Source organism: Ahaetulla prasina, chromosome 2 (genome assembly GCF_028640845.1).
Source record: "Ahaetulla prasina isolate Xishuangbanna chromosome 2, ASM2864084v1, whole genome shotgun sequence".
Taxonomy (NCBI): domain Eukaryota; kingdom Metazoa; phylum Chordata; class Lepidosauria; order Squamata; family Colubridae; genus Ahaetulla; species Ahaetulla prasina.
This window is the reverse complement of record NC_080540.1, coordinates 229,689,032-229,705,733: the sequence shown is the minus strand read 5'-3', so window position 1 is coordinate 229,705,733 and position 16,702 is coordinate 229,689,032. Positions and strand designations below refer to the sequence as shown.

The 16,702-nt window shown below is 37.9% G+C and overlaps 1 protein-coding gene across 5 annotated transcripts in view; it reads right to left on the bottom strand.

The window, feature by feature from the left end:
• TJP2 (tight junction protein 2) overlaps positions 1–16,702 on the bottom strand; it is an 85,197-nt gene that overhangs the window by 22,036 nt on the left and 46,459 nt on the right. For all 5 annotated transcript variants that reach the window (XM_058168673.1, XM_058168676.1, XM_058168675.1 and 2 more), the window contains 6 exons: positions 10,563–10,616; positions 5,776–5,900; positions 4,690–4,792; positions 3,584–4,142; positions 1,075–1,178; positions 770–923 (listed from right to left, as the gene is read on the bottom strand). In XM_058168673.1, the coding sequence (XP_058024656.1) occupies positions 770–923; positions 1,075–1,178; positions 3,584–4,142; positions 4,690–4,792; positions 5,776–5,900; positions 10,563–10,607 (1,090 nt within the window). In that variant the 5' untranslated portion in view covers positions 10,608–10,616. The remainder of the gene's footprint in view (positions 1–769; positions 924–1,074; positions 1,179–3,583; positions 4,143–4,689; positions 4,793–5,775; positions 5,901–10,562; positions 10,617–16,702) is intronic.

The following is a 16,702-nucleotide window of genomic DNA, read 5'->3' as shown; positions in this document are numbered from 1 at the left end:
GGTGGCGACAACGTATGCGGATAACATCACAGAAGCTGAAGTAGCTGAAGCTCTGTTTGGACAAACAGATGATGAGGAGGAGAACTCCAGTTTTGAGGGATTTTAGCTCTCGTTAGCTTGGTTGCTGTTACTTTTAAAGATACTGTATTTTTGATACCATATTCTTTTTGGGGACCCCCTTTTGCACTTTTATTGTTTTTCGTTCAAATAAATATTCATGTTATTTTACTTGGCTCTATCTTTATTTTTTACATTGACCAGTAGCTGCCTCATTTCCCACCCTCGGCTTATACTCGAGTCAATAGTTTTTCCCAGTTTTTGTGGTAAAATTAGGTACCTCGGCTTATATTCGGATCGGCTTATACTCGAGTATATACGGTATCTATGAAATAGCACAGGATAGACATTAGCCTTATTTAGAGGTATTTGCCTCTCCAGTATCAGGGGCGGAAGCTATGAATGACATGGAAAAATAGAACGTGATATGAAACGTATCTGTTCTATAACTGATTCCTGCAGGGTTCATTATTGTCTTAGCTTGAGGCCCAGAACTTGCTCATATCCTTTGCCTCAAAAATCTGGTCATGATTAAGAGATTGTTGTTGTTTTTCCACACAACAAACACAAAGATTTTGCATACGGACGTACTTTTAGATCTATGTAGGATGCAACGTTCTACACATAGATGTTGCTCATAGCTCTTTTAAAAACCATTAAAATATTTTTAACAGTTTAAAAAGTGTATTTGGCTTTGTTTTCAACCTCTTACCTTCCATTTCTGACTCGCTGTCCTGCATGGTAGGAATGTTAATTAGAGTTTGTCTTCTGTCTCTCATAACAACCAACTGGAGTTTTCCTCTTGATTTCTCAATCAGTTTTCTAGCATCTGATAAGGACATATTCTCCGTCACTGTACCATTGATCTGAATGTGTAAAACAAGCAGATTGATTTATATCTGAAGTTCAAAGAGTTTCCACCCAGTATTTGCAAACAAGCAATTAAAACAACAACAATAAGGTTATATGTTTTTACATCCCCATTAAGAAATCAATGTTTGTTTGTAAATGACATACTTTGAGAATGATGTCCCCTTCATGCAAATGGCCATCCTTTGTTGCCAGGCCAGTACTAGTCATTTCTTTGATAAAAATCTGACTTCCAAGCCGCAGGCCATATTCTGCAAGAGGAATAATAGGAAGACAAGAGTTTTGCAATTTATCGAATAAACATATTGCATACTAGCAATTTCCAAATTTTGTTTTTAAGAAGGATCTATCAGGTTTTTGACCAGAAGCTTTTTGTCCCTGCAATTCCCACATTTTAGACTGAAGGAGTAACTTATGATCTATAAATCAAAGATAGTCTACAAGTTAAATTTGGCTATTCTGGGACTCACCAACAGGTTAACTATCATAATTCAAGCAGGCACCATATAGAGTTGGCAGATTATACTAAAAAAATAATTTGCATAGGCACAATTTACTGGATAGTACCTTATGAACTTTCAATATTGCAATGATCTAGTATATATTGAAATGCAGACAGAATTTCAAAGGGATTGTATCACCAGATCATCTAATCTAATTTTCTAATGCAGAAGAATACATTCTATCCAACCTTTGTTCAAAAGTATTTGATGAACAAAAGACAGTTTGCCTATTCAGATTGTTTATTCCATTATCAACTGTTTCTATTATCAGAAACCAATTTTCTCACAGTTGGTTATATGCATTTTCTTGTAAATGTGAACGTACAATTCAGTTTTTTATCTCTCCAAAGTTGAGAGAAATAGAATTATTCCTGTAAAGAACATTGCTTCAGTGACTCCATCTTTATGCTTTTCGTGACTTGAGCCAACCCTATGCTGATTAGCTGAATAAGGCATTAAGATAAGGAAGTATGTATGATGCTTTTTCTGAGAAAACAAAGCCATAAACTTTGTTAGTACATTTTGAATTGGGTCAGGGTGACCGAAGCTGACCAAGCTAATATGATAAGTGGGAAGGAAGCTGACATGTTCCAATTAATTGCTTTGATAAAGGACATATGGGTAGGGTTTTTCCATTACGGGATTTCTAAGTGGGAAATGTATTGCTGAATAAGCCAAAAACCTTATGTAAAGTCCAATAAACAATGATATGAGGGGGGCGTTCTAATTACTTTGCTGATTGTTTAAATGTATTTAAACCATGTACTCAGACCTGTAAGATGTTCTCTCTCTCTTTCTTGAGAGAACCATTTCGCAAATCCTTATGAGAGTTATATATGTCTCTGTAATAGATCTGCTTTTTACTTGTTCATGGTCTTCACATTGTTTTCTATGAAACTGTTTTTTTTTAAATCTCCCAAAAGTACAGAGAATAAATTTATATGGCAGTTATTTCATGTTTTTGATTATGATTATCATGCTGATTCTAAATTAACTTTTTGTCTTTTCTTTAGGCATTTTCAACCTTTCCACCTAAGAACTTGACTTCTCAGTGCTTCTGGGTACATTCCAAAGATAACTGGATGGCTACTTAAGGGACAGTCTCTCATTTCAAGACACTATTTCATATAAGAAAAATAGAGAAAAATTGTTTTGAGTACAAGAGTTTCTCTTTCTCCCTCTCTTTAAATATAGCATGCAAAATTCAATTTTGCTTCAATCAGAATTTGAACTTTTTTTTGCAGATTTATGGATATATCCCCAGGATGCATCCAAAAAGAGATATTAAGCAAACAAATCTCAACCTATTCAGAACATTAAAGGTGGGAATTTTTCTTACATTCCACTTTACTGTGGAAATAATTTTGAGACTGATCTATCCAAACTAGCAACGCATAGCGAAGCGAAGTGAAGCGAGACAAAACAAAACGAAACAAAACAAAACAAAACAAAACGAAACAAAACATGTATCTTCCTTTATGGTTAGAAATAATTCTAAGTCTCAAAGGAGAAAGTTATTTATCTATCTGATATTTCTTTATTCATTTATGTAAGCACATGTGCCAATTAAAGTTTAAAATACTAAGGTACTTTACAACAGTTTAACGCTAATGAATGAATATCCTATATCCTGAAAATCTCTACGTTTTCAAAATCAGGCAGCACATTTGGAAATTTGAGAGCCCAATATGGGCCTTCAGGTAAAATGGTTCCAAGATTGGATATAGCTGATTAAAGATCACTGGCCAGCAGCTATCCACTGTTTTATTTTCAACGAAAATATTTAGGATCTACAAATGGCCCACAGACATTGCTGGAAATCATGACTGAGATCTACTCTGTACCATGCTAAATTCCTATAAAACTAGGTAGAGGAAGAACAAGGAACACATTACCAGGCACGCTACTGCCCCCCACTGGCAGCTCAGTAGCCACTGGTACACAGTGGGTTTTTCCCACATGGTGCCTTCCAAGTACATATGCAACTACAACTTGGCAATATCTCCCTCTGTAAGTTTCAAGTTGTCTTTTTTAGAAGAAGAAAAAATGGTAAAACATCAACAAAATTGGTTTCTGCATCAATGACAGTAAGACAACAACAACAAAGAAAAGACAAGAGGACACATTTCTTCAACCTGTATTTTAGAACTTGCCTTCGTTTGATTTGCTTTTTGTGAGAAGAATACTAACAGGCTCTTCCTGTGTTCTATAGTCGTATGGGTCAGAGGCAGGACTGTGGGTACTTAACCTATCCTTGCTACCACTTTTTGTTACTCTCCCACGCTGAGAGTCAGGACGAGACTGCCAGTCATAATCTCTTGGCAGACTCCTGCCTCCATCATACCCATAATCATAGGCATCATATCGATCAACGCTCCGCCCTCTGCTTCGGGGCCGTTGGTATTCACGGTCCAAGCTTCTCTCTCTATCCACGCTACGGCCCCGGCTTCGATCCCGACTGAAGCTGCGTTCTCTGCTGTGGTTGCGCCCTTTATTGGGGGCCATTCTGTAGCCCCTGTCAAGGTTGTCTCCCCAGCTCTGACTACGGCCTGCATTTCCGCTGTGCCAACTCCTCTCACTGTAGCCGCTTCGAGTGCTTCGACCGTCAAACTCTGCACGATCATCCACGGCTTCAAAAGCTCTGTAGTCGTAGTCAAGGGATGGGCTTCGTTGAACTGCGGGGACTTGTACCTTACGTGGTCTTTTCACAACCTATTTACAGGATATAAGAACAAGGTTGCTTTTTTAAAAAAGAGTCAATCATTTTATATAGGTAGTCCTTGACTTACAAACATTTGCTTAATGACCATTAGAAGTTATGACAGTGCTGGAAAAAGTGACTTATGACCGGTCCTTGCATTTACAATTGTTGCATTGTCCCCATAGTTGTGCGATCAAAATTTGGGTGGTTGGCAACTAGCATGTATTAATGAAGGCTGCAGTGTCCCAGGGTCACATGATCGCCATTCCCCAAGAGTCTTCTAACAAGCAAAGAAGTTGGAGGAAGCTGGATTCACTTAATGATTACATGATTCATTTAACAACCATGAGAAAAGGGTATGAAATCAGGCCTGACTCGTTAATGACTGCGTTGCTTAACAACAGAAGTTCTGGCCCAAATTCACTCATAAGGCTTTTATGCCTAAAGCAGGATTAGAACTCAGAGTTTCCTGGTTTCTAAGCCAGCACCTTAACCACTAGGCCAGTTTGGTACTCTCTCTGGTCTCTCTCTTTCACAAATAAATAATAATAAACTTACAATGACAGCAGCTTTCCCACTTTTTCTTAGTTGCTGCACAGCAAATGCATGGGCCACATTTTCCATGGGTGTGCCATTAACCATAATAACTCTGTCATTCTCTCTGGAAAAGAAGTGAATAATTATTTTTTTAAGAAATAGGACCAACATTAATTCTATTCTGTTTGAAAACATCAGGATCTGCCTAATTTTGCGACAACTGCAAGTGTCCATATAGGAAAAAAACCTCACCCAGCTGTTAACTCCTGTACTACTCCCGCATTGTCCCCTTTGGCCCTTAATACCCAAGAAACGCTGTAGAGAAACAGTGTAAACTTTTCCCTCTGTTTTGGGCACGTGGACCTATAGCGAATTGCACTGATCCTATTGGGTTTTGTTTACAAATATATATTTTCTACTGACAGAAAAGAATATTTGCCGCTGAGCGTTGAATTATGGGATCCTTGGTGCTCTCTGAGCTTGGTGGTTGTCTTGCAGATGTTTCATCATCAGTGCACCAATGATGTCATCTAGTTTGGTAATAAAATGTCTGCAAGACAACCACCAAATTTAGAGAGCACGATACACATTCTCTTTCATTACAGGAATCATAGCTGATTACTGCATGTAGTTTAAAGCAAATACTATTTAGTGATGTAAGCAATGTCGAAGAACCAAATTTATGAACCAAATAATAACCACCATGAAACCAAACATCACAGAATACAGTAATGGCTTTTTCCCATTTCTTTTCTTTGGCTACAATGAGAAATACTGTATCATCATCATCATCATCTCCAAAAGGTTTGTTTATTTTCGTATTATGTTATTCTCTGAAGAAACTCAGAAACAGCCAGATGTTCCTGAATGCTGCCTTCTATGGTAGAATAATAAATTCTTCCTCAAATTTAACATCTTTTATTATAAAGCTCTGATAAAGGTAAGGAGAATTGGGTGGCAGCCAGATTGATCATGATTTTAGTAAAAAATAAAATAAATAGCTACATTTGTATGGGCAAATACTTGGAAGGCCAACACATTTGTTTTTACAAATAAATTGTCAATGCAACAAAAGAGGAAAAGGTTAAGTTAAAGAAGCTTACTTACTGAAGTAATCCATCAGCTGGGCCACCTGCAAGGACATCAGAGACAACTATGGATGTTTCACCATTTTCAAAATGAGGGTTGTCTCTGCCACCGGAAACCGCAATACCAAATCCTCGCTTTGAGTCCTGAAAGGGGAAAAAGAAAAAAGCACACCACAAGTTTACCAAACAACCAAAACCACATAACAACTCCCTCTCCCCAAATTATATTCAATAATTCATACATAATTAAGGATATATTAGAAAACCGTAATCACCATGACATATTAGAATCTGTTTACTTATTTGTATTTTACTTTTTTTACTTGTTTTTTATTTTTTTAATTGTTTCTCTAAAAGATCTAAGAAAAAAACTAATGAAATATCCTCTTATCTTTAAGAAAATAAAATTAAAACATTTTAAAAGGGCTTGGCCATGTTGGATGACAGCTTCTAGGCAAAATTTGGCAACACTTAGATAGCAAAAGCCCTCCAAGAAGAAGAGATATATCTTATCTTAATCTCTACTTGGAAATTCTTTTAATTAGAGAATTAATTAATGCAGCATGCAAGTCCCAATAAAAAGTACAGGGTAATAAGACTTCTTACATATTTGCTTGGGTTTAATGTCAATGTTGCCTACTGTGATAAAATGTGAACTGCGGGGAGATAGAGCAATAATGTAGACTTCCTGCTGGAAGTTTGACTGGATTACACATCTCATCTATGCAGACAATGGTGTACATAAGTTAATATTTTAAAAACCATTTAAAGACAATCAGAATTGGGAACACCTTGATGAAGGAATGACTTAAGAGCCCCTCTGAATAACCACCTCAGGTAGCATAATATAGACAGCCTGACTTTGTGGACAGCCAGAAAGAGAAGGTAACAGAAGATAATTTTTCAGTCTTTCTCTCCATTGCTTCAGTGGTGTCTTCAGAAATCCAAGGAGAACTGCTGATCACCCAAAGATTGGCCAAAGAACTTTGAGACTTCTACTTTCCTTCCACTTTATCCTCATGTTCCTTCCATTAATTTCTGAATGCTCTGAGTACCATAAATCCTCAAGAACCAGGATGATGTAGAATAAAGATGTAGTTTCATCCTTCCTTTCCCAACCCTACCATTTGTCTTTGCTTACAGACAACCACTCTTTTCTACCTTGTCTCTTTTCCTCCCCAACACACTGCATCAGTTTTTCACACACATGCTAGCCTTTCAGTATCCTTTTCTTTTTACCTCCTTCTCCTGCTGAATTCCTGATTCCTAAAGCTAAGGTGTTTACCTCAAAATTTCTATTTCTACATCGCAGAGAGTATCTTTTCCCTTTCCTAAAACCTGCCTTCTACCGACTGTCTCATCACTGATCCCCAAGAAATCAGTCACTAGTCTTCCCTCAATACTGCTGAAATTCTTTTTTGTCGTTAAATGCCATTTCTTCAATGATTGCTCCTTTCTTCTTCATCACTTTTACTGCTTTCTGAATGCTAAACATGCCTTTATTGCTTTCCTCTCAATGTTGTTTATCATTTTAAATGCTATTTCTCCGTTGAATGCAATATCCCCAATATGTACTATATCTTCGCTTTTCCTAGTTTCCACTGATGTGTTTTCATCATGTCGTTGCTTGATAAAACCTAATTTCTTACTTGGAAGTGCAGGTGGCAAACATTGTTAAGATCTGTAGTCATTCTGAGATGGGTACTTTTTAAATTGTAGTACTAGTAGTCATTTTAATTACAGTCCCAGATCAGCGTTACAAATTTAAAAAAATTAAATGAAATAAAATAAAAAACACAAGATATTGTGTCAACAATTGATGATGTAGTATCAGTGGGCAGTCAAAGTCTACCTAAATTTGCAAACAGAATAACAAAATTTAGCTATATTCAAACAAACTATATCACACTGATCCGACAACAGCAATTGTACATAACAGAAATCAGTTGTTTCCTGGGTATTTTATCAGGTGAGGTGTTAAGAGATAGGTCCGTGAGTCCTTATAGAAGGTACAGTACAGTAGGACATGAGCTGTTGTTTCAATAGCCCCTTGTCTACAAGGGAACTGTTTTAGTTCATATGGGATTTTTTTTTATATTGGCCCTCCAAGACTATTGTGGGAAATGCATTGCAATATGCTTAACTTAACGCCCTTTGGAGTTTGGAGACAGTTACATGGTGTTTTTAGTTAAAATCTTGCAATTACATACTGTTCCCTATTAGACAGTCTTTGAGGAATCCCAGTACAATACAGTAGTCAAAATTGATATAATATTAACCTAAGACCATATTTTAGGTTTGTCCTAGAAAAAAAAAGTACTTCCCTATAGACTAGGGAATTGCATGACAAATGAAAAATGTTTCTTACAGTGTGTACAAGAGCCCATTACACAATCTTGATTTACGAATGGTTTGAAACTACAGAGAAAGAAGTGGGCTGCAGTAATGTAGCATTTAAATCATTGAGCTACAAATTAAGAAGCCATCTGCCACAAATTTAGAAGATAAATATAGGCCGGTCACTCTTTCTCAGCCTCTCTGTCCGTAGCTGGTATTTTACAGATTTTAAAAACATTCTGAAACTATTATATAAATGGTGAGCAATCATAGATGCAAGGTGGGTTAAAGAAGATACCTGATTTGAATCAGGATGGCTTGAAAAACCTCTGTAAAATGGAAAATGTTAATTACAAAACCCAGATAGGCATACCCTGAGCCTTCTAAACTTTTATTAAATAATAATACCATTAGAGTTACATTTGTTAATGAAGTTTTAATACAATTCAATGCTTTTTTAATTGTGTGAAGTAAAATATGCACAATATTCCCTGACTGGACAGCCAGATTATGCCAAGAGCAAAACGTAAGTGTTCAATTGCATTTGAACCATTCCCATGTACCTCAGCATATAACTGGAACTGGTATATTCTAGGCCTGGGAGTTCTGAGGTAGGAGATAGCAGTGAAATGGCAACGTTGGTGGTAGTGAAGGCACGAAAAGGGGAAGGCAGGCCCTAGGATAATAGTACAAGGAGCCAGGTGGGCTGATGCTCGTTTGGTCTAATGGTTAAAGGCATCAGGCTAAAAGCCAGGAGGCCATGAGTTCTAGTCTCACCTTAGCCATGAAAGCCAGCTGGGTGACTTTGGGCCAGTCACTCTCTAAGCCCAAGCCACCTCATATGGTTGTTGTTGTTGTGCGGGAAATAGGAGGAGGGAGGAGTATTAGTTATGTTCACTGCCGTGAGTTATTTGTAAAAATAATAAAGGATATGTAGGATATGCATAAGTAAATAATAAAAAGCTGATCTTGAATTCAAACATTTAAAGGGAAAGGGAAGCAAGGCGTTGGAAAGACTGGAAGAAGAATAAGGGGATGTGGGCCATTTGTGTTATGCTACATTTGAATTTAAGTAAGAGGAAGGAATCACTCCTAGTTCAGAAAGTTAATACAAGTTGTATGTCTGTATTTGTTTCAGCCTTCCCAGGCCTCTGCATAAGTAAATGTGTGAAAGTCCCTCCTTTTAACCTTCCATGTGACAATCTTACACTGGTAGCCATTAGAGAAAACTATATTCTCATTTATTGGGTATAATTATTTTTTAAACTCATCATTTAAGTTTTGGAATTTAAACCTGGGCCTTTTGTTAACTAAGAGCCCATTCCACCATTCTGTTTAAGAAACGATCAGACTGAAACCTTCCATTTAAAACAGTAAAACTAACAGGTGGAAATACAATTATTTCAGTAAATTCTGTAATGGTCACAGTAAAGGAGTGTATAATTGTCCAGCATTTCTTGGATAATCTGTGCACAGTTCAGTTTCGAGACCTCTGAGCAGTCCCTCCCTTTCATAAGCCCCACTGTGAAATCAAAGACAAAAATATGGTTTGAGCAAACAGGTTTATCTGCATGCTGGAGGCCTTTACATGTATTGCTGATCAGTAAAAAGACAACAGCTGTATACACAAAAGCCAAGTGCTTATGTCACAATGTAATTTATAAGAGGAAAGGGCTGCTCGTCACCATTTTTTAATTTTATTTGTGCCTTCAAGTCACTCTTGATTCTTGGCGAATGTCTGCAGTTCCTGCAGTTTTCTTGGCAAGATACTCAAAGTGTTTTGCCATGATCTTCTTCCTAGGGCTGAGAGTGAGTGACTGCTCCAAGGTCATCCAGCTGGCTTCATGCTTCAAAGGGGACTAGAACACACAGCTCCTGGTTTCTAGCCTGGTGTCTTAACACTACATCAAACCACTCTTTTTGTACTACCACTGTCCATGGTAAATGCTATCCTTTTTCCTTTTTGTATTGCATGAATGGGAATGTTGTCCCTTTGTAGCAAATGAAGATAACTTTGCTGACTTTGGGGAACGGTAGCATTTACAAAAAGTTGTAGTCCTGAACAATGGACTCCTAAATGTTCCGAAGAATGTAATTTGTTCCAAAACATTTCCTTCTTGATAATCAAAACTGAGTGCTGGAAAAGCCCAGAGGTTTAGTGGCATTTTAAACTATGCCACTTCTTCCTTGGGTTATAGAGAAAGGAACATTTTAAAAAAGGTTGTTTTTTTTTAAATTCTGGGTATTTTTAGTAGCTCTAGAAAAATGAATAGCTGGCATTGCAAAGGAAATTATTGATGAAAATAAATGAGGGTTTTGTTTAAAAACGTTTAAGCAATATACTTATCAGAGTTAAAATATTTTACTATTGAAAAGCAATTAGAATTGAGACATATCTTGTCTGTCAATTGATATGAGATATTCAGTGCAAAAAAGTTATTAGAAAATTATAAATAAATAACATGCTACCTTTTGTAAAGTCACTGTGTACTGTTCCCATATCAGCTCTTCCATGACTGGACCCTATTTAAACGGAGAAAAAACAACATCAATTGAAAAAAGGGATTCTTTCCAAGAAAAAGTGCTTCAAGCAAAAGAAACATTTTTACAGTTATAATACAATAATATTTTTAAAGCCGAATTTAATAAGCATAGCTATGAGTAAAGCAAATAGATACTTTCTGAATGTTAGCCGAAAATAAGCATGACTGCTTCTCTACTTTCATACTTTAAACTTGTAATGTAAGTTATAAAGGTAGCAGCCTAACCTTAGAAATCCAGGTCTTTTTAAATCCATGTCCAAGCAAATGTCTAAGTAGGGCTATGGTCTCCAAAGAATTATAATGATATAATAAAATAAAAACATCGATACAGGTAGTTATCGACTTATGACCACAGGTGGGACTAGAAAATTCAGCTTTTGGTAATGTGGTCATTAAAGTGAGGCATCATGGGACTGTACCCAGTTTTTCAACATTTTTCTATAGTTGCTAAGTGAAACATATCATATGATTTGTGACCTTCTCTGCCAACTTCCTCTTTGACTTCGTCAAAACTCAGCTGGGAAGGTTGTAATCATGTCCCAGGTGTCAGGCCTGGAAACCATATTAGACTTTAGGTTTCCAGACGCTGCCACATTTTTCCCCTGAGGGGAAGAATGGGGGCTGAGGGGTATGGTAACATTCTTCAGATGGTCAAGGTCGGATGGTGTTCACATCTGCAGGAAGAGTGGCAAGAAGATATTCGAATGAACTGGGAGAACGTGGGACCATGTGACCATCAAAGGGGTCAGGGGGGTGGGACTCTTGGGGTTTGTATAACTGGGGAAAAGAATCCGGAAATTCAGTTTTGGAATTTCACTCATCGTGTGCCAGTTTCCTCATGCTAACTCTTAAAGTAAAGGACTCTTAAAGACAATGGCTTCTGAGTTTTCTTTATGCAGAAGAGGTTTTTCTGGAACCTTGACATTATTCCAAAACTGAATTTCCGGATTCTTTTCCCCAGTTATACAAACCCCAAGAGTCCCACCCCCTGACCCCTTTGATGGTCACATGGTCCCACGTTCTCCCTGTTCATTCGAATATCTTCTTGCCACTCTTCCTGCAGATGTGAACACCATCCGACCTTGACCGTCTGAAGAATGTTACAAACCACCACAAAGCTCGGCCTGGGGCCCCCAGGAAAGAAAGGTGCTGAACTGGCTGGTTGCCATTGGTACTGGATCCACCCTTGTCCAGGATAAAATGCCCAGCCAGGAGGAATAGAAGCAGCTGGAGACAGCGTAGCCCTCTGTTGGTGGGAAAAGTCAATTGGCCACCACAACCAATGTGAATATATGCCAATTGCCAAGTGCCCGAATCATGATGTAATCGTGGAGATATTATGAGTGTCATTAGTGAAAGGGCTAATTGTAAGCTGTAAATCACATTTTTCAGTGCCATCGTAACTTCAAATGGTTGCTAAACAAATGGTCATAAATCAAAAACTACCTGTATGTAGATTCTGTATTCTCATTACAGACTTGGGTAGAATATTGTGAGGGTTGATTAAAATAAACCTGAATAAACCAAATAGTGGTTTGATACTTTACAGTGGAAAAGAATATCCCTCCTTAGACCTTGAAGAAGCTATTGCTGAATCAAGTTAAATGGACATATTGCATATGAATTCTTTCCCTTCAGACTTTTGAAAACCTGTTATAAAATAAGACTCCAACTAAAGATTAAAAACTTTTCTTGTGACCGTTATTAAGTGAATCACTGCAGTTCTTAAGTTAGTGACATGGTTGTTAAGTGAATGTAGCTTTCTGACTTTGCTTGTCAGAAGGTCGCAAAAGTTAATCACATGATCCCAAGACATGGCAACCATCATGAATATGAGTCAGTTGTCAAGCATCAGACGTTTGATCACATGACCTTGGAGATGCTGTAATGGTCCTAAGGGTGAAAAATGGTCATAAATGAGGACCCAGATTGTCGGGGGCAATATGCTAGCTATGTAAACCACTTAGAGTGGGCTGTAAAGACTATGAAGTGGTATATAAGTCTAAGTGCTATTCCTGTAAGTCAGTGGTAGTCAACCTGGTCCCTACTAGTGGGTGTTCCAGCTTTTATGGTGGGCGGTAGGGATTTTGTCTGATACTGAAGCACTTTCCTTTTTTTTCATTTAATTGGCTTTTTAAAAAATTTTCATAGCATTATTTAAAAACATTTTCATTAGTTCTCATAAAATTCCCCGTGACAATTTAAATTTCTGAAAATATACTATTTGTATTGCCCACGCATAAGTTTAGTTTGTGTTACGTAAGTGAAACTAAATGGCGCTCTATTGCGACCGCAAACAAAACAGCCTTGTCCCAAAATAACTCACACATCTTACCCCACACCACCCAGCTGTAACAGACAAGCAGAGCCGATAGCCGGCGCCTCCCCACCCACAAACCCAATCCACGATGCGTGAGAGGCATGCACGGCACATTACTATGGAACCGGTGGGCGGTTAGAAAATTTTACTACTAACAGAGATACAAAAGTGGGCAGTAGGTATAAAAAGGTTGACTACCCCTGCTGTAAGTGATTGTTTTTCAGTGCTGTTGTAACTCTGAACAGTCACTAAATGAACTGTTATAAGGCAAGGACTGCCTGTACTTAAAAATAGTTTATTTGAAAATGAAACTAATGCTGTGCAGTAATTGTTCTATAAATATAGAAATTAGAATAGCATTTATTTCCGGGAAGAGGGTAGAAGAGATTAATGTTCCTTGAAATTACATATAATCAAACTGCTACAAATGAAATAAAATGCTTTCACTGCTCTTGAAGAATGGATTAATTAAATTATAAGTGACTATCTCCAGAAGCTGTATTTTATAGAGAACAGAATGTAGTACTTATAAAGTATTGCAAAAGCTCACCTTGGGAGTCCCCTAGGCATAAAGGCCATCTGTGCTCTTCTAAATCTCTAACTCATAATCTCTTCTTTAATGTTATAAAAATTACATCTGTTTGCTTTGCAAAATACTGTCAAGGCCAACAGATTAATGGAAGGACCAAAATGAGCATGGGGGTTGGGCAAGATTTTATAAATCTCCCTCTGAAGGAGAGATTAAATTCTTGCTCCCAAAATTCTAGCTATATCAGGAGCCAAGAATTTAAAAGAGAAATGATGTGCAGAGAATGCAAATACATAAGGAGATGAATTAAATCAACTACTAGCTGCTTATTAGTAGTTATTAATATGTCACTGGAGATAATGCAAAAAGATAACTGCAATATGTTAGTTATTACATTATTTATGCAATTACACAGTTGAAAAAGTAACTGCTTTCTCAGAAAATTCAGACCAATATCTTAATGAAGTGCTATTCTTTAATTCAACAATCTTTCTCAGAAGAATTATGCACAGATTTCATCCTGTCCAATTCTAATTAAATAGTGCTTTTATAGGATCTACTACTAGTGACTCTGTGAACCGCCCCATAAACATTTTTCAAGCATAAAGATTGCGAAATATCCTCCAGTACATGCTACTTTATTCATATTTTAAATTTTAAAACCTTTCTGCGTACTAGAGAAAGGGAAAAGGTAATCAATTTGCATCCAATTAAAATCTTCTATTTTTCACAGTATGTAATCACATTCACTATGTTTTTACCTGTCTTTGCTGTGGCAGGATGCAATCTGTTCAGAGTGTGAACTTCTCAGGCTTTTAATCAATTTGTATCATTCAAAAATGGTTATGCAATGCAATAATAGCAGCCTACATATTCAGCTATTCAACCATCCTGTCATTCTTTCCTAAGGTTATATACAGAAGTCCAAACACACATACACAAGAACACTAAAACTTCCAAAAGCAATGTTGAATTTTATAATGTTAAAAGAGTCCAGTCAAGCCTGTTTCAAACGTTCTCCTTAAATAACCTTTGAGGCTGAGGTTAAGTAAGCATCAACATTAAGAGTTGCTTTTCCTCTGCCAAGAAAAACAAACAATGTAGGAAATGTGAATTTTTGGAGATATGGGCACATGTTTTGCATCTGGAGAGCATACAGGACACAAATATTGGATACTGGGATGCAGATTATAGAACTCATTGCAATTTGATTGGCTTCTCCAAGCATAGATTTTAAGCAACCAATTTGAATATGATGTCCTTGTAAGGTGTTGGGTATAGTGCAACTAAAATGAATGACATCTGGATGGCAAAAATTGGGGAAGCCGATATAAAGCTATGAAAGGTGAGAAGATAAAAGATTTATAGATCACTGCTTCTCCCCAACTTCAGAAACCCATGATCAGTGAGGGCAACCTCCTTCAATTAATCTTTCTTTAATGAGCAGTGATCATCATCATTTTAGCCACTGCAGGATGAATGCCTCTTCCACATGTTTTCAACCTATATCGTTCGCCAATGATGGTGAACCTTTTCCGCACCAAGTGCTCAAACCGGAAAGCGTGTGCATGTGTGTGCCCCGGAGTGCTGGAAACCCAAAGACCATCTGGCTGATGCGCACATGGCTCTTTTTGAGGCGTTTTTTTTGGGCCATTTTTCAGGCTATTTTTGGCCCAAAAAAAGGCCTGGTTTTTTGCTGTTTTTCAGGCCGTTTTCAGGCACTCTAGCACCCACAAAGACTAGCTGGCCGGCGCGCATGTGCACACTGGAAACCAGAGCAGCTGGCGACAGCACACGTCCCCACAGAGAGGGCTGTGTGTGTTACCTCTGGCACACATGCCATAGATTCACCATCACAAACCTATGTGGTCCTGAGCTTTGTTTTGCCAATTGGGCCCCAAATATTTGCTGATGTCATCAGTCCATCTTGTTTTAGGTCTCTTTCATGGACACTTTTTATGAAGTGGGATCCATTCTATGGCTGGCTGCCTTAGTCCACCTGCCCTCAGTTCTTTTTTCTATGTGACCAGCCCATTTCCATTTCAATTCTTTTACTCTCTTGATGATACTGTATACTTTCATTTGTTCTCTAAGCTATGTGCAATTCTTGCAATGCTGAGCATGCATCTTTCCAATGAGCAGTGATATTGAACTCAATTCCTTGTTTTTTTTCCCCTCTTTTGGCATCTGAATCAACCAATCCAATATGCACAAAAGACAGATATAAATCAGGTGCTCAATCACTCTGACTTTTAAAGTTCAAAAGAGTTAGTAAAAATTCTGCTTTTTTACAGCGTTTTCAGAGGTTATATGGGGAAAAAAACCATCCTGCATGTATGTATCACAAAGTACTATGGAAAAATCACAGGACTAAGGTTCTAATCACATCCTACATTCCCTTTCTAGGTGCATTATCAGATCAGGTAACTACAGTAACTGACTCATTTCAGTGGTGCTGAAGATTGCAAATCAATTTCTGCCAACACATTTTGCACACAAGCACACATTACATTACTCATAAGAACAGTCACACGCTGAAGAGACTATGTTCACCATAAAGGTAAAGGTAAAGGTTCCCCTTGCACATACGTGCTAGTTGTTGCCGGCTCTAGGGGGCGGTGCTCATCTCCATTTCAAAGCCGAAGAGCCAGCGCTGTCCGAAGACATCTCCCTGGTCATGTGGCCGGCATGACTCAACGCCAAAGGCGCACGGAATGCTGTTACCTTCCCACCAAAGGTGGTCCCTATTTTTTCTACTTGCATTTTTACGCTAGGTTGGCAAAAGCTGGCCCAAGTAACGGGAGCTCACTCCGTTACACGGCAGCACTAGGGATTCGAACCGCTGAGCTGCCGACTTTTCGATCGACAAGCTCAACATCCTAGCCCCTGAGCCACCGCGTCCCTATGTTCACCATACTTTTACTAAATCTCAATTTTTCAAAAGCTTCACCTCAGCCTACATTTTTCATTTAAGGCAGGATGGAGAACAATGAGGATGGCTTACTCACATTTTCAGAGAGGCAAACAAATAGCTGCTCTCTTCTACAGTAAAGCAAATTGCTTTGCTATTTTCCAGTGTCAAAATTGGAACCAAACTGCAACATAAAACAGCTGAGTTTTTCTATAAGATTTCATGCATTTAATGCAAAAAAGGATTTATTTGTGCAATTGCTATGTTGGCCAAAGCCCTCCTACCTTGGAGCCTGGATTAGAAACT